This window comes from Panthera onca, chromosome B4 (assembly GCF_046562875.1).
Source record: "Panthera onca isolate mPanOnc1 chromosome B4, mPanOnc1 haplotype 2, whole genome shotgun sequence".
Classification (NCBI taxonomy): Eukaryota; Metazoa; Chordata; class Mammalia; order Carnivora; family Felidae; genus Panthera; species Panthera onca.
In genome coordinates, this window is record NC_138345.1 from 23,473,249 (window position 1) to 23,499,876 (window position 26,628).

At 34.5% G+C, this 26,628-nt stretch overlaps 1 protein-coding gene and 1 non-coding gene across 2 annotated transcripts in view; both read left to right on the top strand.

Moving 5' to 3' along the window:
- The window catches only part of GPR158 (G protein-coupled receptor 158), a 426,015-nt gene that overhangs the window by 362,921 nt on the left and 36,466 nt on the right, over positions 1–26,628 (top strand). The window contains exon 6 of the mRNA XM_060659134.3: positions 3,930–4,039. Within this exon, the coding sequence (XP_060515117.3) occupies positions 3,930–4,039 (110 nt within the window). The remainder of the gene's footprint in view (positions 1–3,929; positions 4,040–26,628) is intronic.
- LOC132660435 (U6 spliceosomal RNA) lies at positions 11,705–11,811 on the top strand. The gene has a single exon (XR_009601785.1). It is a non-coding gene; the product is annotated as a U6 spliceosomal RNA (small nuclear RNA).

Genomic DNA, 26,628 nt, shown 5'->3' on the forward strand with positions numbered 1-26,628 from the left:
AGGTGAGGCAGTTGGATTGTCTAAGGAGCACTCAGTCAGAAGGGAGAGCAGATGCAAGAATTGGAGGGTTGGCATAGGTGAAAATACTGATGTTACATAGAGGTAACTGGTGTCTATCATCCTAAATAATTTAGACTTTTTCATAAGAGCCCTGGGAGCCACTGAAATGTTCTATGCAGGAGAGTTACGGCAGCAGAAGCATCTGGGGACTGGAACAAAGGGGGATGCTGAAATAAGATACAAGAACAGGAAAAAGTTTGGTGAGGAAGATGATGAATCCATTTTGTGTTGTTTTGTTCTTCTCTCCCAACTGGCCCTCTCACCTTCAGTATCTTCCCCTTACATAGCATCCAACCCTCATGCATGCTGCTGCCAGATTAACTCCCTGGAACACACTTCTGATCTCAATTTAAAGAAGTTTAATGACATGTCTGCTCAGGGAATAGAATCTGAATTCCTCACTCTTTTATTCAAAGCTGGTTCCATCTCTGTTTTAAAGCTTGATTTTTAGTGTTGCCCTTTCTGTCTTCCTGGCTGTAAGCATATACTCTATGCTCTTGAAGCTCTCCCACAACTGTGCCTTTGTCTTGGGCTCCCTCCCCCTTTCCTATTCACTTACATACTTAAACCCTCTCCCCCTCAGGTTGTTACTCAGGATACCTTCACTTGTTCCCACTGAGAGTAATTTCCCTTTTCTCTGAATCCTCAATATGATTCGATTCACAGTATGCTAGCATTTGTCACCTCCCCCACGTGGTAGAACTACTTAGAGAGGCAAGATGTGAACCCTGGAACTCAACTGCCTGGATTCAGATCCTAGCTCTGGCATTTCCTGGCTTGTGACATTGAGCGCATCTCTTAAATTCTCTATGTGTCATTCCTCCTCTGTAAAATAACGTTCCTACTATGTCAGGTATTGTGGGGATTAAATAAGTAAATACTGTAAAAATGCTTAATTTCATGTCTAGCAATAATGCTGTGTAAACGTTTGGTATTATCATGCCATTATTTTTATCATTTACACGTAACATCCACTCTTCTAAACTATAACCTGATAACCTAATGCACATTGGATTTATTCTTATGACTTCTAAATCACTTACTGCCTCACACAGAGTAAATAAATAGTGAATTGTGAATTAGAATCACAATGATTAGTGAATTGTAATTGGACTTTTCAAATACTTTATTTTGTATATAATATTTTCTTTGTTAAATTGACTAAAATAATCATTGACCAAACATTTAACATATTTAAATTTTCTGTGTGTGAAACACATGGAATATATGGAAAAGCATGCCTTTTCTGATTTTACATTGATTCAGGGAGACCTCCCCCCCCTACAGTTAACTACAGTATAAGATAAAGTAAAAAAGTGTACAGTCAAAATGTGATAAGGGGAATTCAGAGAGAGTGGGTGGAACAATCAGAAAAGAATTCGCTGAGATAAGGTATAATTATACTGCACTGAGAATGGTCACTTTTAGAACAAAGCATGCATAAATCAACTCTCCTAATGGTATTAGCCAAAGTTTATTGAATGCTCAATGTAGCAGGCACTATGTTTATCACGTTCAAACTTCAAAACAGTACCACCTAGAAGTATTAGTGTTGTGTTCATTTTAAAGATGGGAAAACTGAGGCATAGCAAGGCAATGTTAAGTAATTTGTCGAAGCCACACGACTAGTAAGGAAGAGAACCAGGATTGGAACCCAGGGAGACTGGATTCAGAACCTGTGTTTCTCTACTACAAAATTAGGAGTTCTACTTCACTATTGCTGAACCGTTTCTAACAATATATTTTATTAAGTTCAACAGAATTTCACTTTCTATGATTTTTAAGCTTATACCTCATCTGTAGGTATTGAAAAAATTGACTATTATTCTTTCATTTATTTCTGACTGACTCAATCTCTCATTAATTCTTCCTCTAATTCTTCATCTGTGAAATAAAAGTTGGAAGCTATAACAGTAGTTCCTGAATAATTCAAGAGCAATTTTTTCCTTCAAAATAAAAATATATGCAAACTTTTATATTACATTGTTCACCTTTGCTTATTCATTCCCTTATCCATTGCTTGGTGTGCAATGGAAAACTTTGCGATAAGTCACAGGATTTTTCAGTTTCCAAGAATCTACTGTGCTAGAATAATCTTTAGAACCATTTCTAGTGGAAACATTTGAGCTTTTGTATATTCTAGACTTTAGGTCTCTCTCTCTCTCTCTCTCTCTCTCTCTCTCTCTCTCTCTAGTTTCTAATATGTCATTTCTCTGTGCCATTAGAAGGAACACATGTGATCCCCTAATCCCTTAATCTTCTATCAAGTTTTCTCTATTTGTTTTTTTCCTCCTAAATTTTCACTTCTTCCTAAGGCTCAGATTCCTTACTAAACAATACAGCCTCTTTTGCAGAACTTATAATTACTATCAGACCCTTGTGTAAAGGAACTATCTCTAAAATATGTGAGCTAAATAAAACTTAGAATATGCATTTACAAAATTTTAACTTGTTTTGTGAAAATAATCATAAAAGAACTGTTTTTTATGTATCAATTTTTGGATGACTCCAAATACTTTCCTGGTTTATTGAATTTTAAAATAACATCTTTATCTCTAGCCTCAGCGTAGACCTAGTAAATTAGAATATTAAAGGCAAATACCACATATACACAAAGCAACATTATCTCAGGGCCACACCTATTTTTACCTTCCTTTGATTTCTTCATAATACCAGCCTTTTTCCCACGCCTTGAGAATGTAATTCTAATGGTATTGGAAGTACTTAGTTTAATATCTTCATATGGTAGAACTACTTGGGAAATACCAGCAGAGAGTTATAGGTAATGCCATTCTTGGCCCTGCTGGAGAGTGGGGCTTCATTTGTAAGATATCAGTGAGAAGATGTCAGCACCCACCCCATGTCCCCCAGCCATGCTTTATGTTTCCCAATATTTACATCTTTAGGATTGAAAAATGTAAAATAACACTCAGGGTTTTAGGGGTGAGTATTTGAGGAGTTTTTCTGTTGTGATGACCTTGTTTTCGGCAAAATCAGTTCAGGCCAGCTGCTCTAACATCAAAGTCTACATTTTTCTCAACAGCATTTATTCTCTGGATTGCTTAAGTGGGGCCAAACCAATTCCTATTCTATGAGGGCTTGTTCAAAACCAAAATACCAGTAGCGTATGAAAGGTAGCACATACAGTGCCTTGCACATGCCTTTTGACCACCCCCTGGAAGTGGCCACGTGTTCTTTGTATCCCACTGAACCTGCACAGATGCTCATACAGCACCTGTGCTACGTTAATACAACTCCTCACCTCCAGGTCTCTCTTTTTCTTATTAGCCTTTGTGTCTACAGCTTCTAGTAGAGTGTCTGGCTCCTGGTAAATGCTTCATTAATATTTACTCGATGAAAACTCTGGAGTGAGAAGAGAGGAGTGAGTGAAGCAATTGAGCCAAGTACTAAGTGGAGAAAGTACTACAGAGTGGGAGATTGATTGGGGAGTACAGTACAGGCTAATCCTCTCAGGGCTAGTTCAGACTGGGGAAAGGTACTGCCAGAAGTGTGGAGGTGGGAATCAGCAAGGCTCCAGCGAAGTATCATAATGGAGGCCAGCCTGGCTGGCCCTCTGGGGAAATAAAGAGCGTTAGGTTTGAATGTACCACAGGCTTAGAGACAATTGATAGAAACTCCTGAAAGTTAAAAGTTAAGGAACTTAGGTTTGATTGGAAAACAATAGGGAGACTCTACAATCCTTTGATATGGACAATGAATGATCAAAACAATATAAAGTTTTGTTCAAAAAGATGTGTGCTTATGTTAAAATTCCTATGTGTTAAACATCAGATTATGAAATACTGATTTTAGTCTATGGGTCCTCAGTTGATCCTGAAGGTCTCTTTCTTTCTCTTCTCATCCCACAGGTTGTTATTTTGTACTTTGAGCCAAGCACATTTCGCTGTATTCTCCTAAGATGGGTCCGTCTTCTCGGTTTTGCTACTGTTTATGGAACTGTCACTCTCAAGCTTCACAGGTACATTATATTTCCTAAGTTTTCATTCCCAGGAGAGGATCAAAGTGTCTTGGCATGTCATTGCAAGCTGGGTCAGCCACATAAATGGTTTAATTTCAAGAATTGAGATAGCAAGATGATATATATTTTTCATTTTCAGGGCGATATTATTAAGAATCTCTAGGAGAATCTTTAATACAACTGAATTTGAACAACATGCTTTAATAAAATATGCCATTAGGTATGAAAATTTTAATTCTGAATAAAAAAATAGTTTAGAATGAATGCAAGACAGTATTTACTAGCTAAGAATAGGAAGGAAGACAAAGACAGTACCGCTGAAATAATAGTCCAGGTCCCGAGCTACCAAAGAATCCTTACATAGTAGAACTCAGCAATATGCTTACTTGACATAAACTACTGTTCTTCATTCATCAATCACATGCCCCAGGGTGATCGGCTGATATTCTATCGGTGAATTTAAAAAAAAAAATGGTGTTCTTGACTTTCCTCCTTAACCAGCGTGCTCGAGTGATTATCAACCTTGTAAATTAGATAATAGTATGAACTCTTTTATACTTAGTTTCAAAACCACCTACTTTTCTTAATGTATATGATAAATAGGAAGAAGAAATAGGCAATATAATATATTATCTGTGCACAAAAGGGTTTCCCATGCCTCCTCTTTGCAAGCTCTCTCAATGCAGTGGTGCCAAAGACCATCAGAGAGAGATCATAATTTCTCCTGCACGATAAATCTGCAGCCCTGTAGAGGAAAACCTTTATGCTGATTAGCTTTAAAGTCATTTTTATAACCATAGGAAACCATTCATATTTCCATGTTAATTTGATCATGTTTCTCAATAAAAGTATTTTAATATGGCTCAGAAAGCAGCTTATCTTAGAGCTATAATATGTGTTATATTTATCTTTAAATGTTCCCCTTTCAATCTTAAAATGTGATCATTGTATTGTCTATTACACAAGAAGCTCCATTTCTTTTTCTGGTTGTTGCTTTTTGTTCTGTTTTGTTTGTTTGTCTTGTTTCATTTTTACTTATTTACTGGGAATGCTCCAGACTATCTTTTCGGAATAAATGTAGATATCCTTAACTCTCAAGATTCCTTTCTTTTATCTATGTCCTATAGTACACAGCACATTGGACTGGGTTTTAGGAAATCCAGCTTAAATCTCAGTTCAGCCTCTAACTCTAGGAAAGCATAGGCTTCTATTTCCTGTAAATGGAAAGGATTGGACAAATCTCTACTGTTCTTTCTGACATTCGCTTTATTCTTCCCACACCACAGCACGCTTTGCTATTGTGTTCTCGTAGTCTCCAAGTGTCTTCCAGTTTTCATTCCTTATATGATAGCTGTTTTCAGCTGGTGTTCACCAAAGAAAATGAGTAATCATTGTTATTGCTTATAACAGACAATAAGCCTTCTAGAAATCCTGAGAGAAAGGATGATCTCTTGAGATTTAAAAATTATCTTTCTCCCTGTGAGTCTAACACTTGGCATCTCTTGGGTTCTTTATTATGTAATACAGTCTGTTTATTTAATTATCTTCTTCATTTTTACCTAATTTACTTTCTTTTTGAAATGAGGGTCTTACCATTGAATCCCCACCTCTTTGCACAATGGCTGATACATTGGAGGTGTTTAATACACATTAGTCGATGATTGAATGAATAAAAATGTCAGATGCAGCCTTGAAAGCTGCTTCCAACAGTTCTCTCCACACATAATGCATTCATTCACAGGCCCCTGACTCACTGTATGTCCCCAAGTATCTAGAACATATAACTCTGGTCTGTAAGAGGCTGTTTGGTGGGATGCAAATATAGTATTAAATAGCACTGAATCGTGTAATGAGAAAATTACTTCCATTTAGGTTCTCTTTCCATCCTTCTGATTATATCCAAGAGAAAAATTAGTGTGGAACCAGAAAGTCTCTGACACCTGCCAAACAGTTTCTAATCCTCCTTTGCAACAAAGAACAGATCAAGCTTTGGGCTCAGAGCTGTGCACTGCAGTGCGGTCTGGATATAACCTATTAACTCTCTCATTGCACTTCTTTACTTACTTTCTGTTTCTGGATTATCGGTTCTTCATTGAAAGTAGCAATATAAAAGTTTCCTTTAAAATATTTTAAAGCAATAAATAGAAATTGATTTAAAGAATGTATAGCTTGTACGCAGACCTAGGCAGAAATCTTGAGTGGGGTCTGCAAATGATTGGAATTTGAGAAACTAGATTAGTTCATCATTCTTTTGTTTAAAGACTGGAATTAAAGCTCTATCTTTCTATGTATCTCTAGAAGTCATTGTAGTGAAGAGTTACCCCCACTGAAGTCTACATTGAATAGAAACTGTTTCTAACTTAATGAGCTGAGTTATTCTTATCCTGTCTGAAACATATGGCTTCATATTATATTCTGTTTTTTTCCATATTGTTTAAATTGAACTGATTCCAGTATTGTTTAAGTCTATAAAACTGAACAGTTAGTATCCAAGAAGAATGTGAACAACCCAATGAAAGTGACGGCTGAACCAGCTTTGTATTCTCCATCCTTAGTTGTGCATCTTGCCTGTATTTATATATTTAGATATTTGTTAAGTGAATGAATGGGTTATAGTGAGTGGAGCAGCTGGGGTGTCTTTGGTTGGTATCTTTTAGATTCAAGCAACATGTGGCCCTGAAGAAGTGACTTCTAAGATTTTGTAGTAACATGATATAGAGGAAAGACATAAATCCTAACAAATCCAAATTTGAATTTTAATCCTGCCATTAACTATTTACAAAACCAAAAATACATTATTTTAACATCTGAAAATCAGTTATCTCACTTCACTTGTAAAGTTGTTGTAAAGATTAAATATGATTGGAATATATGTAAGTATATCAAGGGGGAGGGGTTACTATGGCTAAATTAAGCAAAAAGGAAATTCATTGGAAGGATAGAAAGTCACAGAACTAGGCTTTAGAGAACCTGACCCAAGGTAGATTGAGGAATCAAGACAGCATAGTGAATGCCATATATCATTTTCACAGAAACTTCATTTTTCATTTCAAGATTTTTTTAAAGGTAAACCCAACTCTTCAGGCAGAAAAGTCTAAGGAAATTATCAGTACAGACATATAAGATGAATGTTATAGTCGCTTGAGAATAGGACAGCAAAAAAGACCTGAGTTTTTGTTTTATTTCAGTCACTTCCCCCAAGGGTTAGTAATAGAACATTTCTCTCTCCATCTCCTGGTTTCTCATTGATTGATTGTAGTGTTTACAGAATTCCAGTATCTCAGAAAACTTGAAGCAAATGTGAAAAAGGAACAAGATCTCTCTCACTCTGTCACAGAGATGATACTGTTAGCCTGGGATGGGGACTTAAAAGTTCCATGTACTTTTACCAAATCTTCTACTTTTTAATTTAGTGGTGTCTCCCCACATCTGAGACTCACGCAGTCAAAGACTACAATGCCAAACCAAAGGATCACTAACACATGATGGAGATAAAAAGCAGAGCAGCTTTTAGTTGTCCTTATTATTGCCTTAAATTATCTATAGGCAAATCAGTCCCTTTGTTACCTACACCCTAGGGCAAACCAGTCCCACTGCCCCACCTTCAGGCAGTGCAATTTATTTGAACCTGAAACTATTTGTTCCTTTTTGGAGAAAGAAAGAAGGAAGAATGATCAGGTTTTAGCTTGCTTAATATGGATCAAAAGGGAAAATAGTGCTCAAGTAGGAAAAAATGAAGGAGTTTCATTGATAAAAAGGAGTTTCCTTCAGGAACCATACATATGTTTGACTTAGGACATGAATGATGTAAGACAGATCTAAAAGAACATCTAGCACCTCCATGGATGTGTGTGTTCACAGATTACTTGCTAAGTTAAGTTGGTTTAAGAAAATTGGGAAGGCAGTATCTCTAGGTGCAGAAAAGCCAAGTATAATTTCAGGAGGCAAAATGAGGCAATGTTTTAAAGGAAAGGAGGTGGAAAGAGATTAAGAAACTTAATGCTAAAGGAACATTTTCCTATTCCCTATAATATGGTTTCTGGAAACAAATTGCTGCGTTCCTTTTTCCAAGGCTAATCAAGGAAAAAACAAAAGACTTTGTTGTACTATATTTAAAATGAATATTTAAGCAAGCTGTGAAAAAAGCCTTCTTCTGGGTCTGGATGAGGGATTTTCACTTCATACATTATTCAGTATTCCTTGCTCTAGATACAACACAATACATGGCAGTTTTCTCTACTGTGCTCATTAGCACCAAATATTTATACTTTGTGAGAAGGGTTTTATTTTATTTTATTTTATTTTATTTTATTTTATTTTATTTTATTTTTGGTTGTTTCCTAGTAAATTTTGAAAAGCGACTGGATGATATTTATATTTATTTATTTTATGTATTCTTTATAAGGATACATAAAATACAGTAAGGTATGTTAAATTTTTGAAAGAGCAAAAGAAAGAAAAGCAAGTGTGGGACTATATAAAGAAGCTAAGAGCTTGTAATAAGATGGTTTCCTTCTTTAGCTTAACTTATGATAACCACTGGCTGGCAGGCAATTTGAGATAGGAACTTAGGCAAATTAGACTGTCTATTAGCTGCAGAACCATCTGCCTTAACAGACCATTGAGCAAGGTGTTGGTTAGACCTCATTTATGAAAGCCAAAAAAATAACAACTTTTGTTCTTAGGTGGCTGAGCAAATGCCTCTGGGCATACACAAAATTACTCTAAAACTCTTACAGTTAACTCCAGCTCAGAGATGAATGATGCTGAAGGTCCCAAATCATGGTCCATAGGGGTTTGAATATGAAATAGTTTCAAAATGGTTTTAACCAGTTGCCCACCTCAACCAAAATAATGTCTCAATTAAACATCCTTTGAGCATGTAACCACGGACATTGCATTTTGACTAGGAAATGGGAAGAGTTTGCCATATGGATCATGATAATGATGACGATTTCAGGTCCTCCTTTCTGCTGAGTTCACTGTGATTTATCATCTTTTCCGGCTGCCTACTCTGGATTTAGAATACCTTCACATGAAGAATTACTCATAGTAACATTTCTTGAGAACCATATTGTCTCAGAGAAAAGGGACTCATAAGCTTCTGAGGAAGGTCTCTTTTCCTGTTAGAGTTATATTTGGACATTGTTAAAGAAAAAAATTATTCTGACACTCATTAAAGAATGGTGAGACAGACTTCATTCAGGGGTCAATGACAATGGAGTTTTACAGCAGGGGAGGGAGATTGGGCTCAACTCTGAAGATAAGGAAAAGTGGAGATTAACAGTGAAGGAGCAGTGGATGGAAAACTAAGAGAAAGCATCAGAGGCAAAGGAGAATTTCTTGCTAAACCAATTTGATAGGAGTCTTGACAAAGGCAAGCCAAGGTGGTCTCAGATATCAAGGGTGGGAGATTCTCCCAAAACTGACTTAGTAAGACTCTTGCTACAATTGGGCAGTGTAAAGACAAGGGAAATCCAAAGAGAATTTACTTCTGCTTTTTTCTCTTTTACTGTGTGGATTAAAACAACAACACACCTTGAGCTTCTATGTATTTTGAAACCTACTATCTCAGGAATTTGTTGCAAATTGAAATTTAGGCATTTATAAATTATAGAGAATGTAGTCATTACACAAAATTTAATTAGTAATTGAAGCAATTATATCCTTTTATTGGAATAATTGAAACTTAATTTTAGGAAAAACAAACAAAAAGACAAGGGCAGTCCAAAGATTGGGCCCAGTCGAGCAGAAGGTTCAGAAGAGCCTGGCTAAAGTTTGATTAAACAGAGAATCTTTGTTAATAGAAAACTAAGTAAGTTCCAAATTCAAAGAAATTTACTTAGCTTCAGAGGCAGACTACCAAATACCCGAGCCTTTGCCTCCTATACCCACACTTTGCATTTACTGGAAAATAACTAGGTGCTCTATAGAAAAATGACATGCTTAGGATGATAATTTAGAAAATAAAAGTTTCAAATTCATGTTTCAGAACTATGTCTAATACTGGCATTTTAAGAGGTTTGGAAAGAAAATTAGATTTGTAAATAATTTGACTTTCTCTTTACCTGTTTCTTAGTTCATTGAGTGCCAACCTAGGCTTTGTGAGATTAAGATTTAAACAGTTTCCCTAGAGATATTTTTACCATTTTAAATTATTTGCAATGAAACAGGAAAGATCAAAAGACATTTGGCTCTTGACAATATAAATTTACCTCATAATTTCATTAATTCAAGAAACATTGGCATGGAATGCACCATAAAGACTCACACTAATGCACAGAACTATTTGCGTGCTATCCCGATTCTAATTAACTTTCAGAAAGTGTGTGGTTACATATCTTAGCTTTGCAAGCCCTACATTTCTGTCATTCTGATCACTCATATGCTTGGAAGGACCTAGAAAAAGTGAGGCCTTGAAAACCTGAGAAATAAGCAAATTGTGTCCTCTCACTTGTCCTTCCTATACTCATCTCCCCTTTCTTGGGGTACTTGTAATCCGTCCAGAGCTGTCTGAGACTGAGTCCTGTGGGACTTGTATACAGCTAGTCCTTATGAATGGCTCCGCAGAAACCATGAAAATAGAGTCCCCTAAGCTCCAAGAAGTTACTCTTTGATTATAAAATCTCCAACTGGAGGACAGGACAATTCCCTCTGCTCCTTCCTCCCCATCCTGCCCCTTCTAATGACTTCACACTGCCCTGTCTGGCTTCCTACAGGACCCAAAGGTTTGGCCCAGCTGAATGGCCCTAAATATTGTTAATTATGTTGGTATATTCTTGTCACTTTCAGAAGCTAATTAAGGGTTGCTGGCTTGAATAGCTTCATTTATGAATTAATAAACTCAATTTAATCTACTTATAGGAAATAAAAGATTTGGGATATGTAAGCATATTGATAAAAGATGTCTTTTATTAACTAGAGGTCTGTATTCATACAGAACTTTTAACATCAATGAGCACCTTTTCAGTATAATTAGAAATAAAAACAAAATTCATTTTTTAATTTTTCTACTTTTCAGAACATATTAAATATTAGACATGAATAAAATGGGAACATATCTCAGAAAACTAAAGAGATTTAAAGCGTTACTTATTTTGTCTGACTTCAGATGTCCTACTTGATTTTTTGTGATGCATAATTTTTAAATACCCTTTATTGTGTAATATCTACATTCAAAGCTTTTTAATATTAAACTCCTTTTTTTGTTTTTGAGATTATATATATATATATATATATATATATATATATATATGGGCTCTAATTTCTAATCACAGCAGGAGCATTTTATGTCAAGATTTCTGGAAATAGGTTTGAATTACAGTATATAGTTTAGGGGCTATGTGCCACATTGGAAACATAGGATGTTTTTTATTGCCTGGATTGTATGGTGTCACCTTGTATATGTGTGTGTGCAATTCTCTGTGTGTGTTCCTTAACATTAAAATGCCAAATAAGAGCCCATCTGGTAATTCAGAATTAGTACTTCTTGGACTATAGTTGATAAATACTTTATCCTAATGTTCTTTGTTAGAGACTGTATGCCCTCAAGTGGAAATATTTCTCTTCCTCATGTGAAGTAGATGTGAGAGAATAAGTGGGAAATGAGATTAATTCATTCATGTAGCAAAAAGAAGGGCAGCCAGGCTTTAAAGGCCACAGTGAGTGCTCACAGCAGCAGCACATGCACTAAAATTGGAAGGATGCAGAGAAGATTAGCACGGCCCCTGTGCAAGGGTGACATGCAAATTCATGAAGCTTCCACACTTTTGACTAACAATGTGCTGTAATAAATATATTGACTAAACATTAAAAAAATTTTAAATTTCTTGGGGCGCCTGGGTGGCTCAGTCAGTTAAGCATCCGACATCGGCTCAGGTCATGATCTCACAGTTCGTGAGTTTGAGCCCCGCGTCCGGCTCTGTGCTGACAGCTCAGAGCCTGGAGCCTGCTTCACATTCTGTGTCTCCCTCTCTCTCTGCCCCTTCCCTGCTCATGCTGTGTCTCTCTCTGTCTCAAAAATAAATAAACATTAAATTTTTTTTTTAATTTTTTTTTTAATTTCTTAAAAAATAAATAAATAATAAAGGCCACAGTGAGACAGTCTGCTTCTGCAAGCTGTTTGCTGCCATCTGCCTGCCGTTGTCTGGGCCCAGAGGCAGGGGCTCGGCTGGCGTTATTACGTGGACACACCTATGTCCTTCCTGATGCGCCATCTACTCACCTGGCCTCTGCTTACTCTGCTGCCCCTCCCCCAGCATTTACAAGTGTCCACTCCCAAATATCTGAGTTGTGTTCACGTTTTCATTCAGCTCAAAATAATTTCTAATTTGAATTATTCTTTGACCCACAGGTTATTGGTTAATTAGTTTGCAAATATTTGAGAGATTTTCCATAAATCTTTGTTTTTGATTTCTAATTTAATTCTGTTCTGGTCAGCACACATTCCTTGTATGACCTGAATCCTCGTAAATTTATTGAGACTCATTTTATGGCCCAGAATATAATCTATCTTGGTAAATGTTCCACGGGCACTTGGAAGAATGTGTCTTCTGTGGTTTTGTGGTTGTTTAATAATTTTGTTCATCTTTTATATCCTTATTAATTTTCTCTCTACTTGTTCTATTGAGAGAAGAGTTGGAAATTTCATATTTGCCTGTTTTTCCTCACAGTTCTTTCAGTTTTTACTTCAGATATTTTGAAGTTCTGTTCTTAGATGCATAAACATTTGGAGTTGTTCGGTCCTATTCGTAGGACATGAATTCATGTCCTATCCATAATGATAAAAGATTGACTCCATTATGAAATGACCTTCATTGTCCCTGGTAATATTCTTTGCTATAAAATTTACTTTGTCTGATATTAATATAACCACTTTTTATTTCTTTTGATCAGTGTTAGCATGTTATATCTTTTTTCCCCATTATTTTAACTTTAAACCTTTTGTTTTATATTTATTTTTAAAAATGATTTTTTTAATGTTTATTTATTTCTGAGACAGAGAGAGACAGAACATGAGCAGGGAAGGGGCAGAGAGAGAGGGAGACACAGAATCAGAAGCAGGCTCCAGGCTCTGAGCGGTCAGCACAGAGCCTGATGCAGGGCTCGAACTCACAAACCATGAGATCATGACCTGAGCCGAAGTTGGTCTCTCAACAAACTGAGCCACCCAGGCGCCCCAAACCTTTGTTTTACATTTAATGTGCATTTCTTGCAGAAAGCTTACGGTGAGGACTTGCATCTTTAAGTCTAATCTGACAACCTCCGTCTCTTAATTTGTGTATTTAGACTACTTTCCTTTAAACATGACTATTGTTAAGCTTGTGATTTTAGATAGTATTACCTGTATAATACTTTCTAACATGTCATTGGCTTGCTTGGCCTCTGGCTATCCTAATGTCCATCACACAGAATTCACATGTGTCCAGTCCAAAAGACTGGATTTGAGCTAACAAGGAATTTAACACTAGAAGCTCAACTATTCTAGAAATTCCTAGATAATGCAAAGTACCAAAACTGACTCAAGAAGAAATAGAAAATCTAAACAAATCTGAAACAAGTAAAGACATTGAAATTACTAATCAAAAATCTTCCCCTCCCGCCCCCCCCATCCCCCACATACCAGTACTGGAAGGCTTCACTGATGAGTTATATCAATGATATAGAGAATAATTAACACTAATTCTTTGCAAACCATTCTGAAAAATAGATAAGGCAACACTTCCTATTCATTGTAAGAGGCCAATGTTACCCTGATACCAAAAATAAATAAACATATCACAGGAAAACAAAACTACAGACCGATATCTCTTATGAATATAGACATAAAAATCTCAATCCAGACAGAATCCAGCAACCTCTAAAAAGGATCATACATCACGACCCGGTGGGATTTAGACCATACAAAAATCAATCAATGTCATAGAGTACATTAACATAATAAAGGACAAAACCACGTGATCATCCCAACAAATGCAGACAAAGCATTTGACAAAACTCCAACACACTCTAATGATAAAACACTCTACATCCTTGGAATGGAAGGGAACTTCCTCATCCTGATAAAAGTTATCTATGAAAAACCCACAGCTGACATCATGCTTAATGATGAAGGACTGAAGTCTTTACCCCTAAAGTCTTTACCCCTTGTTCCTAAGATTAGGAACAAGACAAGAATGTTTGCTCTTGCTACTTCTAGCCAACATTGTCCTAGAAGTTCTCACCTGAGCAGTTAAGCTCCAAAAAGAAATAAAAGATATCTAGATCGAAGAAAGAAGTACAACTGTTTCCAGATAACATGATCTTCTGTAGAGAAAATCCTAAGGAATCCACCAAAAACTATTAGAATTAATAAACACGTTTAGCAATGTTGCAGTGTACAAGACAGACATGCAAAAATCAGTTGTATTTTACACACTAGCCACAGACTAAAACTGAAATTAAGGGGAAATTTTCATTTACAATAGCATAACCATAAAATATGTAGGAATAAGTTTAACAACAGAACTGCTAGAAAGGTGCCCTGAAGACTACAAAACACTGTAGAATTAAAGAAGACCTAAATAAATGGAAAGACATCCCTTGTTCATGGTTTGGCAAGTTCAGTATTTTCAGATTTCTATCTTTCCTAAATTGAATCAGCCTAATTCCTATTAAAATCCCAGCTAACTTTTTTGTGGAAATTGACAAGCTGGTTCTAAAATTCATATGGAAATGCAAAGGAACTAGAATAGCCAAAACAATCTTAAAAAAGAAGAAGAAAGTTGGAAGACTCACACTTCCTGATTTTAAAACTTACTTCAAAGCTACAGCAAGAGGAAGACGCACACAGATCAATGCCAGGTTTCTCCAGGCCAAAGAATGAGGTTGGACCTCTACTCTACACCATTTACAAAAATTAATTCCAAATGGATAAAAGACCTAAATGTAAGAGCTAAAGCTATAAAACTCTTATAAGGAAACACAAATATTCATAGTCTTGGAGAGAAACCTAAAGCACAAGCAAAAAAAGAAAAAAAGTAGATAAGCTGGACTTTATCAAAATGAAAAACATTTGTGCATCAAAGGATACTATCAAGAAAGTAACAAAATAACAGGGGTGCAAGGATAGGCAAAATGGGTGAAGGGTAGTGGGAGATACAGGCTTCCAGTTATGCAAAGAATAAGTCACAGGAATAGAAGGTACAGGGAATATATATATCAATGATATTATAATAGCACTATATGGTGACAGATGGTAGCTACACTTGCAGGGATCATAGCATAATGTATGAACTTGTCAAATTACTTTATTACACACCTAAAAGTAATGTAACATTGTGTATCAACTATGCTTCAATAAAAAAGTGAAAGAATGAAGGTAAAAATCATATCAACTCAATAGGTGCAGAGTAGTATTTGACAAATTCAACATCCATTGATGATAAAAACTCTCAACAAAGCAGATCTAGAGGGAATGTACCTAAACATACTAAAGGCCATATATGATCACAAAACCACAGTTAACATTGTACTCAGTTGTGAAAAGCTGAAAATTTTTTTTCTAAGATCAGGAACAAGACAAGGATGCCCACCTTTACCACTTCTATTCAACATAGTATTGGAAGTCGTAGCCAGAACAATTAGGCAAGGAAAAGAAATAAAAGGCATCAAAACTGGAAAAGAAGAAGTAAAATTGTCACAACTTGCAGATGACATGATATATATAGAAAATCCTGAAGACACCACCAAAAATCTATTAGAACTAATAAATGAATTCAGTAAAGTTGTAGGATATAAAATAAATATACAAAAATCTGTTGTGTTTCTATACACTAATAACAAACTATCATAAAGAGAAATTAAGAAATAGTTCCATTTAAAATTGCATCAAGAAGAATAAAATACCTAGGGATAAATTTAACCAAGAGACCTGTACACTGAAAACTATAACACATTGATGAAAGAAATTGCAGACATGAACAATTGGAAAGAACGAAGCTGGGGGCATCATGCTCCCTAATTTCAAAAGATATTACAAAGTTATGGCAATCAAAACACACAGAGGTGGAACAGAAGACCATTCAGAAATCAACCCATTGACATATGGTGAATTAATTTACAACAAAGGAAGCAAGAATGGGAAAAGGATAGTCTCTTCAATAAACGGTGCTGGGAAAACTGGACAGCCACATGCATAAGAATGAAACTGGACCACTATCTTACACTATACACAAAAGTTAACTCAAAATGGATTAAAGATTTGAATGTAAGACCTGAAACCATGAAACTCCTGGAAGAAAACATAGGCGGTAAGATCCCTGATATCAGTCTTAGCAATGAATTTTGAATCTGATTCCAAACACAAAAGCTTTTATAAAGCAAAAATAAACAAGTGGGACTACATCAAAATAAAGAGCTTCTGCTCAGCAAAGGAAACCATCAACAAAATGAAAAGGCAGCCTACTGAATGTGAGAAAATGTTTGCAATTCATATACCTGATAAAGGGTTTAATAATCCAAAATATATTTAAAAACTCATAGAACTCAATAACAAGTGTGCCTGAGTGGCTCAGTCAGTTGAGCATCTGATTCTTGGTTTTGGCCCAGGTCAGAATCTTACAGTTCATGGTTTTAAGCCCTATGTGGCTCTGCCCTGGCAGTGCAGAGCCTGCTTGGGATTTTTTTTTATAATAGCCCCAAACTTGAACCAACCCAATGTCCAGCAACAGAAAAATGGATAAGCAAGTTGTTCCTGAAGTGATGGAAGTGTGGGTTATATAAGCTGTTGCATTCATCAAAAGTCATTGTTTTGTGCACTGATTTGTGTATTTTGTTCTGTGTAAATAAATTTAACTTTAAGGAAAGAACTGGAAGTTCAGTTGCTTGAGCATCCAACTCTTGATTTCGGCTAATATCGTGATCCCAGGGTCGTGAGATAAAGCCCCGCATCCATCTCTGTGCTGAATGCGCTCTCTCTCTGTGTGTCTCTCACTCTAAAATTAAAAAAAAAAAAAAAAAAACCCTGCACACCAAAAAAAGTGAAAAGAAAACCCACGGAATAGGAGGAAATATTTGCAAATCTGATAAGGGTCTGATACTCAGTATATGTAAAGAAGTAATACAACTCAACGACTAAGGAACAAACAATACAACTTTAAACATGGGAATTGAATTGAATAGAATAGACAATTTTCCAAAGAAGATATACAAATGGCCTATACCTACATGAAAAGATGCTTAACTTTTCACTAGTCATTTGAGATATCACATTCAAACCACAATGAGATTGCACTTCAAACCCATAAAGATGGCTATAATCAAAAAGTCTTCTTTTTTTTTCTTAATCATCAAAAAGTCTTAAAATAACAGTGTTGGTGAGGATGTGCAGAAATTGAAAACCTCATACATTGCTGGTGGGATTGTAAAATGGTACAGCCATGTTCTGAAACAATTTTGTTCCTCAAAATATTAAACATAAAGTTACCATATCACCCAACAGTTCCATTCTTAGGTGTATATCCATGAGAATTGAAAATACATGTCCAAACAGAAAAAAATATATACAACAAATTTTCATAATAAGATTATTCATGAAAGTCAAAGATTAGAAAGAACCCAAGTGTTTATCAGCTGATGAATGGATAAACAATCCATGGTTTATCTGTACAATGAGATATTATTCAGTGGAAAAAGTAATGAAGTGTATTCATTAATGCTACATAGTCTATGATGTCATTTACATGAAATATTCAGAATATTTCATAATAGACAAATTTGTACAGACGTAAAGTAGATTAGTGGTTGCCAGGGTCTAGGGGAAAAAGAAGAATGAGGAGTAACAATAGGGTATGAGGTTTCGTTTTGGGGTGATGAAATTGTTCTGAAATTAGATAGGGGTTATGATGCACATTTTATGAATACACTAAAACAACTGAATTTTATAAATTTCATAAAAGTTAAATTTACCGTATTTACCATGTCTCATAAATTTACCATAAGATGAAGAATTTTATGGTATATGAGTTATATCTCTGAAAAGGAATTATTCATATATTCATGAAAGTTCAATCAAGAAAATTTAAGCAAGATGTATAGGTTTGTATAAGAAAGAATAGCTTTCTATTTACCTTTAAATTGGAGAAGATAATTACGGAAATGTCCTCTTCGCAATTTTAAATGTAAACCTGAAATACCTAGGAATAATCTTAAGGGTTGATATGAAAGCACTACAAAACTTTTAGAGAAAGCTTTCCAAAACAACAGAATGAGAATGGCCAATTCAACAAATAATTTTGAAAATTAGCTCTTTGTCTAAAAAAAATTACCTCACAGTCTCATCTCAATTTATAAGAATTGCAACAAATTATAAAACTGAATGCAAAAAAATTTGAATAAAACAATGGGAAATTATGGATCAGTATTTCATTTATTTCAGGAGAAAGGGTTTTTTTAAAATTATAATTGTTCATAATATTAAATATCCAAGGAGTAAGATACCCTCATACTCTGAAGAAGAGAGCATAAATGGTACAATCCACTGAAAATATCTGGTAATATGTATCAAGAGCTTTTTAAAAAGTGAGTTATTTTCTTGAAATCTAAAGAAAAGTGTATACAAAAATTGATCTGCAAAAATTATTCATAATGTTCTTAAAATATTGGTGTATAGGTAAGACAAACATATGCATAAACATAGATTACACTAGGTGTCAGCCAGAAAATACAGTATTCAGTCAGGCAGCTTAGGAAGGTGACCTGAAAGAGAAAGGTTTGTCAGGGGCTGGGGAGGTAGAACACAGTAGAGAGAAACTAACCCAAGAATACAGCAGGTCCTAGTCTATAAGCAAAGAATGTTATGAGGGGCACTTAAAAAAATAGGTCAAGCTCATGAAAAAGGGGGCTTTGAAGGCTATAATCACATATACTTGTTAAGTTGCCAACAATAGTACATTTGCTTGGGGTGCCTGGGTGGCTCAGTCAGTTAAGCTTAAGCATCTGACTTTGGCTCAAGTCATGATATCATGGTTCCTGAGTTCAAGCCCCACATCATGTCAGGCTCCATGATGACAGCTCAGAGCCTGGAGCCTGCTTCAGGTTCTGTGTCTTCTTCTCTCTCTGCCCTTCTCCCACTCACACTTTGTCCCTTTCTCTCTCTCTCCTCTCTCTCTCTCTCTCTCTCAAATAAGTAAACATTAAAAACATTTTAAAAAGAAAATAGTACATATGCAGAAGGATTATGATTTTTTTTCATATTATAGCCAGGTTTACATAGATAAAATTTTTCCTATGTTCTCTAGTCACTAGAAAAGTTTTCCTAAGTTGGCATCTGTTCCAGTATAAAAATATGAGACTTTATATCTTTAAAAAATATGTTTGACCTTGTATACCACCTTTCTTGTAAGTTCCCTTTTCAATTAGTTTTCAATCCATTCTAAACGTGATAAGAGAGATGAAACAATGTTCCCCAATATAGATAGTAACAACTGATATGTATAGAAGTTAATGCACTAGATTTCTATTTTCCATTCTTAGACTTTTGGGGCTTTGAAGGAGTGAGAAAAAAATGTTCATTGGATTGTAGTTTAGAATAAAAAAAATAATGATGTGCTTAAAAGATTATGTGCCATCATATGTCATGCTATTTACAAATAAAGAATGTTGTATGACAAAAATGCTCAAAAGAACCACATAAATTATATATTGTAATCCTAATATCATAAAACACGTTTACATATAGAAAAAATACTAGAGAATAAAATTCATCAAAATGCTAAGTGTTTCTGTACAGCTAGTGCTACTTTAGTTTAGGCATTCATTTTTCTCTGTTTGCTTATAGTTTCTATTGTTTTACTTGGACCATATATTATAGTTTTAATGAAGGAATCAATTTGCATGTAAAAACAGATGAGTCTGTGATATTGTACAATAGGCAAGGCAATGTAGTAGGTACTCTGGGACCTGCAAAGAAGTTTAAGTCAGAGTTTAAAATCTAGTGGTGAAACAAAGTGTAAATAGCTAGACAGTATGAGAACCAAAGAGCAATCACAGGAATACTTTATAATTAATTTCCAAAAGTTTCACTGACAATAACTGAAAGTTCTTCTATTTTAAGGGTAATTAATACCATCTAAAAAGTTAAAGATACTACCAGTCAGAGTCAGACAAACTGAAGAGTCATTACATACTCACATAGCAAATCCGAATTTCTTTTGTGGTCGCATCTTCTGCTTGCTAGCTAATATGTTTTGTGTATTTTACTGTGAGTTAAGGTGAAGGTGAATGCAATGGTAATTTTAGAGTTTTTATATATTTAATTTTTTGTATTTATATTGTTTAGCATCTTTTTTATGAGAAACCTAAAATAGGATAAATATATTAACATGCAACTAGTTATTGAGAATTTTATTTTCTTGTTTTTATAAGTAATCACACATACAAAAGAGTAACTTCATATTTGCAAAGACTTTTGTCATCTTTTTGTGGTCCCCTATGGCCTAGTACTATTTTTTATCTATAAACGTATGGTAAAGAAACTGAAAGACTAGGGGCGCCTGGGTGGCTTAGTCAGTTAAATGTCGGCCTCTTGATTTCGGCTCAGGTGGTTTCTGATATGTTTGTAATATGTAATATGCGATAAGTTGTAATAAGTATCAGTACTTCATGCCTTCTTATTAACGAGTAATATTCCATTGTATGTATGTGCGACATACATACATACTTGGTTTATTCATTCATCATTTGGTGGATGAGTTGTTTCCATTCCTGACTATTATGAATAATGTTACCATGAACACTTACATACAGGTTTTTTTGTGTGTGAATCTATGTTTCAATTCTCATAGGTATATAAGAACTAGAAGTGGAATTATTGGGTCATGTAGTAAATCTATGTCTAGCATTTTCCACCAAATTGTTCTCGGGGCTGTATCATTTTCTGTTTCCAGCAGAGATGTATGAGGCTTCCAGCCTCTCCACATCTTCAGCAGTTATTATCCACTTAGTTTTATTATAACTGTCCTAGTCTGTGTGAAGTGATATTTCACTGTGCTGTTGATATACATTTCTTCAGTGATTAACAATGTCGAGATTATTTTCGTGTGTTTATTGGTCATTTATATCTCTTTGAATATGTCAAGTCCTTTGCCTATTTTTAATTAGGTTGTTTGCCTTTTTGTTGTTGTATTCTGAGTTCTTTATATATTCTGGATATGGACCCTTATTAGAAAAATTATTTGAAAATATTTCTTTTTCAATTCTGGGGCTTTTCTTTTTCACTTCCGTGATAGTGTGCCTTGATATACAATTATTTTATTTTTGTGAAGTTCAGTTTATTTTTTCTTTTGTTACATGTGCTTTTGATATCATATTTAAGAAACCATTGCCTGATCCCAGATCAAAAATTTTACCTCTGTTTTCTCCTAAGCATTTCATAGTGTTAGCTCTCATATTTGGGTTTTATACCTTTGGAATTAATTTTTGTATAGTATGTAAAGTAGAGGTCTAAATTTATTCTTTTACATGTGGATATCCACTGGTCCCAGCACCATTTGTTAAAAAAAAAAAAAAACTATTTTTATTGAATGCTCTTGACACCATTGTCAAAAACAGTTGACCATGGGTGTAAAGGTTTATTTCTGGATAATCAATTTTATTCCATTGAATAAAATTTACCTTTAATTGCTCATACTTTAATTTACTCATATCTATCCGTATGCTAGTGCCATACTGTTTTGCTTGCTGTGGCTTTATAGCAACATTTGCAATCAGAAAGTATGAGTCGTCCAAGACCACTTTGGTTTTTTTCCTAGATCATTTGGCTATTTGAAGTGCTTTGTAATTTCATATGAATTTTGGTATCGGTTTGTCCATTTCTGAAAATAAATCAATTGGAATCTTAGTAGGGAATGCATTACAATCTCTAGATTGACTTGAATCTATAGATCAATTTAGGAAGTATTGCCATATTCAGTCTTCTGATCCATGAACACTGATTGTCTTTCCATTTCTTTAGGTCTTCTTTAATTTCTTTCAGTAATGTTTTATAGATTTCAGCACACATATCTTTTACCTCCTTGGTTAAATTTATCCCTAAGTATTTTACTCATTTTGATGCTATAGTAAATGGAATTGTTTCCTCAGTTTCATTTTGGGATTGCTAGTATACAGAAATAAAACTTTTTTTTTTTGCATGTTGAACTTGTATTTTGCAACTTACTAAATTAGGTTTTTAGTTCAAATTGTGTGTGTATGTGTGCACGTGTGTGTATTCTTTAGGGTTTTTTATATATAAGACCATGTCATCTACTTATAGCAGTCCTTCTCCTGTTCCAATATGAATACCTTTTATTTCTTTTTCTCAACTAATTTCCATGGCTAGAACTTTTGGTACAGTGATGTGTAGAAGTGGTGAGAACAACTTTTTCGCCTTGATTGTGATACTAGGGGGAAAGATTTAAGTCTTTCACCATGGAATATATCAGCTGTGAGTTTTTCATAGAAGCCCAATATGGATCAAGTTGAAGAATTTAACTTCTATAGTTAGTTATTGATGTTTATATCATGAAGGAGTGTGAGATTTTTGTCAAATGCTTTTCCCTGCACAAATTAAGATGATCATGTGGGATTTTTCATTCTATTAATTCTATTAATATGGTATATTATATTGATTAATTTTTGTGGGTTAAACCACCTTGCATTCCCAGGATAAATCCTACTTGGTCATGGGATAGAATTCTTTTAACATGCTTTTGAATTTGAGTTGCTAGTATTTTGCTTAGGAATTTTGCATGTATATTCAAAAGGGATATTGGTCTGCAGTTGTCTTTTTGTGATGTCTTTATCTGGCTTTGGAGTCAAAATAATGCTGGCCTCATAAAATAATACAGAATGTGTTTATCCCTCTTCTACTTTTAGAAGAGTTTGAAGATAATGGGTGTCAATTCTTTAAATGTTTGGTAGAATTCACTGGTGAAGCCATCTGGTCCTGATTCGTTTTTTTTTTTTTTTTTTGGAAAGTTTTTAATAATTGATTCAATATCTTTGCTTATTATGGATCTTTTGAGATACTCTACTTCTTCTTGAGTCAGTTTAGGTAATTCGTGTGTTTCTAGTAATTAGCCCATTCCATTTAGGTTACCTAGTTTTTTTGGTATACAGTATTTGGTATACAGTATAAGTATTCTCTTATAATCCTTTTTATTCTGTGAAGTTGCTAGTAATGTCTCCCCTTGCATTCCTGATTCTAATAATATGAATTTTCTGTTTTCTTTGTCAGAGTAACTAAAAATCTGTCAATTTTGTTTATCTTTTCAAAAAACCAGCTGTTGTTTGTTTATTGTCTCTATTGTTTTTCAATTATTTATTTCATCTTACTCCACTCGAATATTTATTATTTCCTTCCTTCAGGTTTCTTTCAATTTAGTTTGCTCTTTGTTTTCTAGTTTCTTAAGGTGGAAAGTTTGATTTGATATATTTCTTCTCTTTTGCATTAGCAGTTATAAATTTCCCTCTAAACACTAAATTTTTCAAAACTCATAAGCTTTGGTATGTTGTGTTTTCATTTTGATTTATTTCAAACTATTTTCTAATTTCTTCTGTGATTTCTTCTCTAACACATTGGTTGTTTAAGAGTGTGCCATTCCACCTTTTGGGATGAGCACTGGGTGTTGTATGGAAACCAATTTGACAATAAATTTCATATATTGAAAAAAAAAAGAGTGTGCCATTCAATTTCCACATATTTTTGAATTTTTCAGAGTTCCTTCTATTGTTATTTCCAATGTCAATCCATTGTGGTCAGAGAAAACACTTTGTAGGATTTTAATCTTTTTCAATATATTATGACTCATTTTGTGGCCTAATTTGTGTCTATCCTAGACAGTGCTCTCTGTGCACTTGAGAAGAATGTGTAATCTGCTATATAGTTTTATATACATGTCTATTAGATCTAGGTGATTCCTAATGTTGTTGAAGCCCTCGATTTTCTGATTGCCTGTCAAGACAGTCTATCCATTATTGAAATCAGGATATTGAAGTCTTCAACTATTAATGTAGAACTCTGTTTCTCTCTTGAGTTCTGTAGTATTTGCTTCATATATTTTGAGGCCCTGATGTTTGGTGCATGTGTATTTACAATTATTAATATTTTGATGGATTGATACTTATAACTTGTAGTGTCTTTGTCTCTTTTAACAAACTTAGTCTTAAACTATTTTTTAACATAGCCATTCCAGCTCTTCATTGGTCACTATTAGCATGGGGTATCTTTTTCTGTTGTTTAAGTTTCAACCTATTTTCTCTTTGGAGCCAAAGTGAATCTCTTGTAGACAACATACAGTTGGATCATTTTAAAAAATCTATTCTCCCATCTTTAACTTTTAGTTGGAGAATTCAACCAGTTTACATTTAATGTAATTACTCATAAGGAAAGACATACTTCTGTCATTTTGGTATTTATTTGTATGTATCTTTTATCATTTTATTCCTCAATTCCTTCATTACTACTTGCCCTTATGGTAAGACCACTTCTACATTTTTATTCCCTTTTCATCTATTTCTCTATGTGGTTGTTTTGTTAATAGTTGCCCTGAGGATTACAATTCACATTCTACAATTAATATTCTAAATATATAGGGGCTCCTGGGTGGCTCAGTCAGTTAAACATTCCACTTCGGCCCAGGTCATGATCTCGCAGTTTGTGGGTCGAGTCCCTCGTCAGGCTCTGTGCTGATAGCTCAGAACCTGGATCCTGCTTTGGATTCTGTGTCTCCCTCTCTCTCTGCCCGTCCCCCGCTCATGCTCTGTCTCTATCTCAAAAATAAACATTTAAAAAAAAATAATATTCTAAATATATAAAAACCTGGTTTCAAATAATACCAATTTAGTTTCAATAGTATACAAAACCTTTGCCATATATCACTCTGCTTCCCTTTTACTTTGTGTCACAAATTATAATCTTTCAACATTGTGTGACCATCAACATAGATTTATACTTATAACTCTATACAGTTGCCTGTTAAATTATATAAGAAAAAAGAATAGTTATAAACCAAAAATACATTAGTACTTACCTTTAGATTTATTTCTATAGTTACCTTTACCAATGTTCTTCATTATTTCATGTGCATTTCAGTTACTGCCTAGTGTCTTTTATTTCAGCCTAGAGGCCTTCCTTTAATATTTCTTTTTTTTTTTAACGTTTATTTATTTATTAGAGAGAGAGAGAAAGAGAGTGAACATGCACAAGTGGGGAAAGGGCAGAGAGAAAGGGAGAAAGAGAATCCTGAGCAGGTTCCTCACTGTCTGCACAGAGTTGATGCAAGGCTGGAACTCAAGAGCCATGAGATCATGACCTGAGTCAAAATCAAGAATCAGATGCTTAACTGAGTCACCCAGATGCCCCTTCCTTTAGTATTTCTTATAGAGCAGATCTACTAATGGTAAACTCTTTCCATTTTATTTATTTGGAAATGTCTTAATTTTTCCTTCATTTTTGAAAGACAGTTTTGCCAGATAATAGAATTCTTTGTTGACAGGTTTGTTTTTTCTTTTAGCATTTTTTTTTTTTTTGTATATGTGCTGCTGAAGCAAGCATTCTTTTAGCATTTTTAATACATTATCCCACTGCCCTCTGGCCTCCATAGTTTCTGATAAGAGATTAGATCTTAGTCTTATTAAGAATCCCTTGTATGTAATGGGTAACTTTTTTCTGGTTGCTTTCAAGATTTTCTCTTCATTTTAGCTTTCAGCAGTTTGATTATAATGTGTCTTAATGTGAGTCTCTTTGAATTTGTCCTACTTTGATTACTTGAGCTTCTTAAATATGTAGATTTAAGTCTGTTGTCAAATTTGAGAAGTTTAAGTCATTATTTCTTCAAATGTTCTTTCTGGCTTGTTTCTCTTCTCTTTCTGGAACTCCCATTATGTAAATCCTAATATTCTTAATAGTGTACCACAGGTATCTCAGGCTCTATTCATTCTTCTTCATTTTATTTTCATTTCTGCTCCTCATACTGTACAATTTCAATTGACCTATATTCAAATATACTGATTCTTCCTTCTACATTGTCAAATCTTTTTAGAGAATTTAAATCCTTTTAGAGAATTTTTCATTTCAGTTATTGTACTTTTCAACTTTTCCATTTCTTCTTGGTTCCTTTTTATTTCTATTCATTGATATTCTCTATTTGGTGAAACATCATTCTTTCTTTAGTTCTTTGTGCATGGTTTCTTTGGCGTTTTGACCATATTTAGTACAGTTAACATCTTTCTCTAATACGTACAATGCCTGGGCTTCCTCAGAGGCAGTTTCTATTAATTTCTTTTTTTTCATAGGGGCCATATACTCTTGTTTCTTTGCATGTCTCTTTTTTTTTTTTTTTTTGAAAACTAGAAGTTTTGAATATTATGATGTGGTAAATCTGGAATCAGATTCTTCATCTTCCCCAGCATTTACTGTTGTTTCTTGTTGTTGTTGCTTTTGTTTATTTGTTTACTGGCTTTTCTGAGCTAATTCTGTAATATCTGTATCTTTTGTTATGTATAGCCACTGAAGTCTCTGTTCTGTTGACTTAGTGATGAGCTAGTGATTTAACAGAGATTTCCTTAAA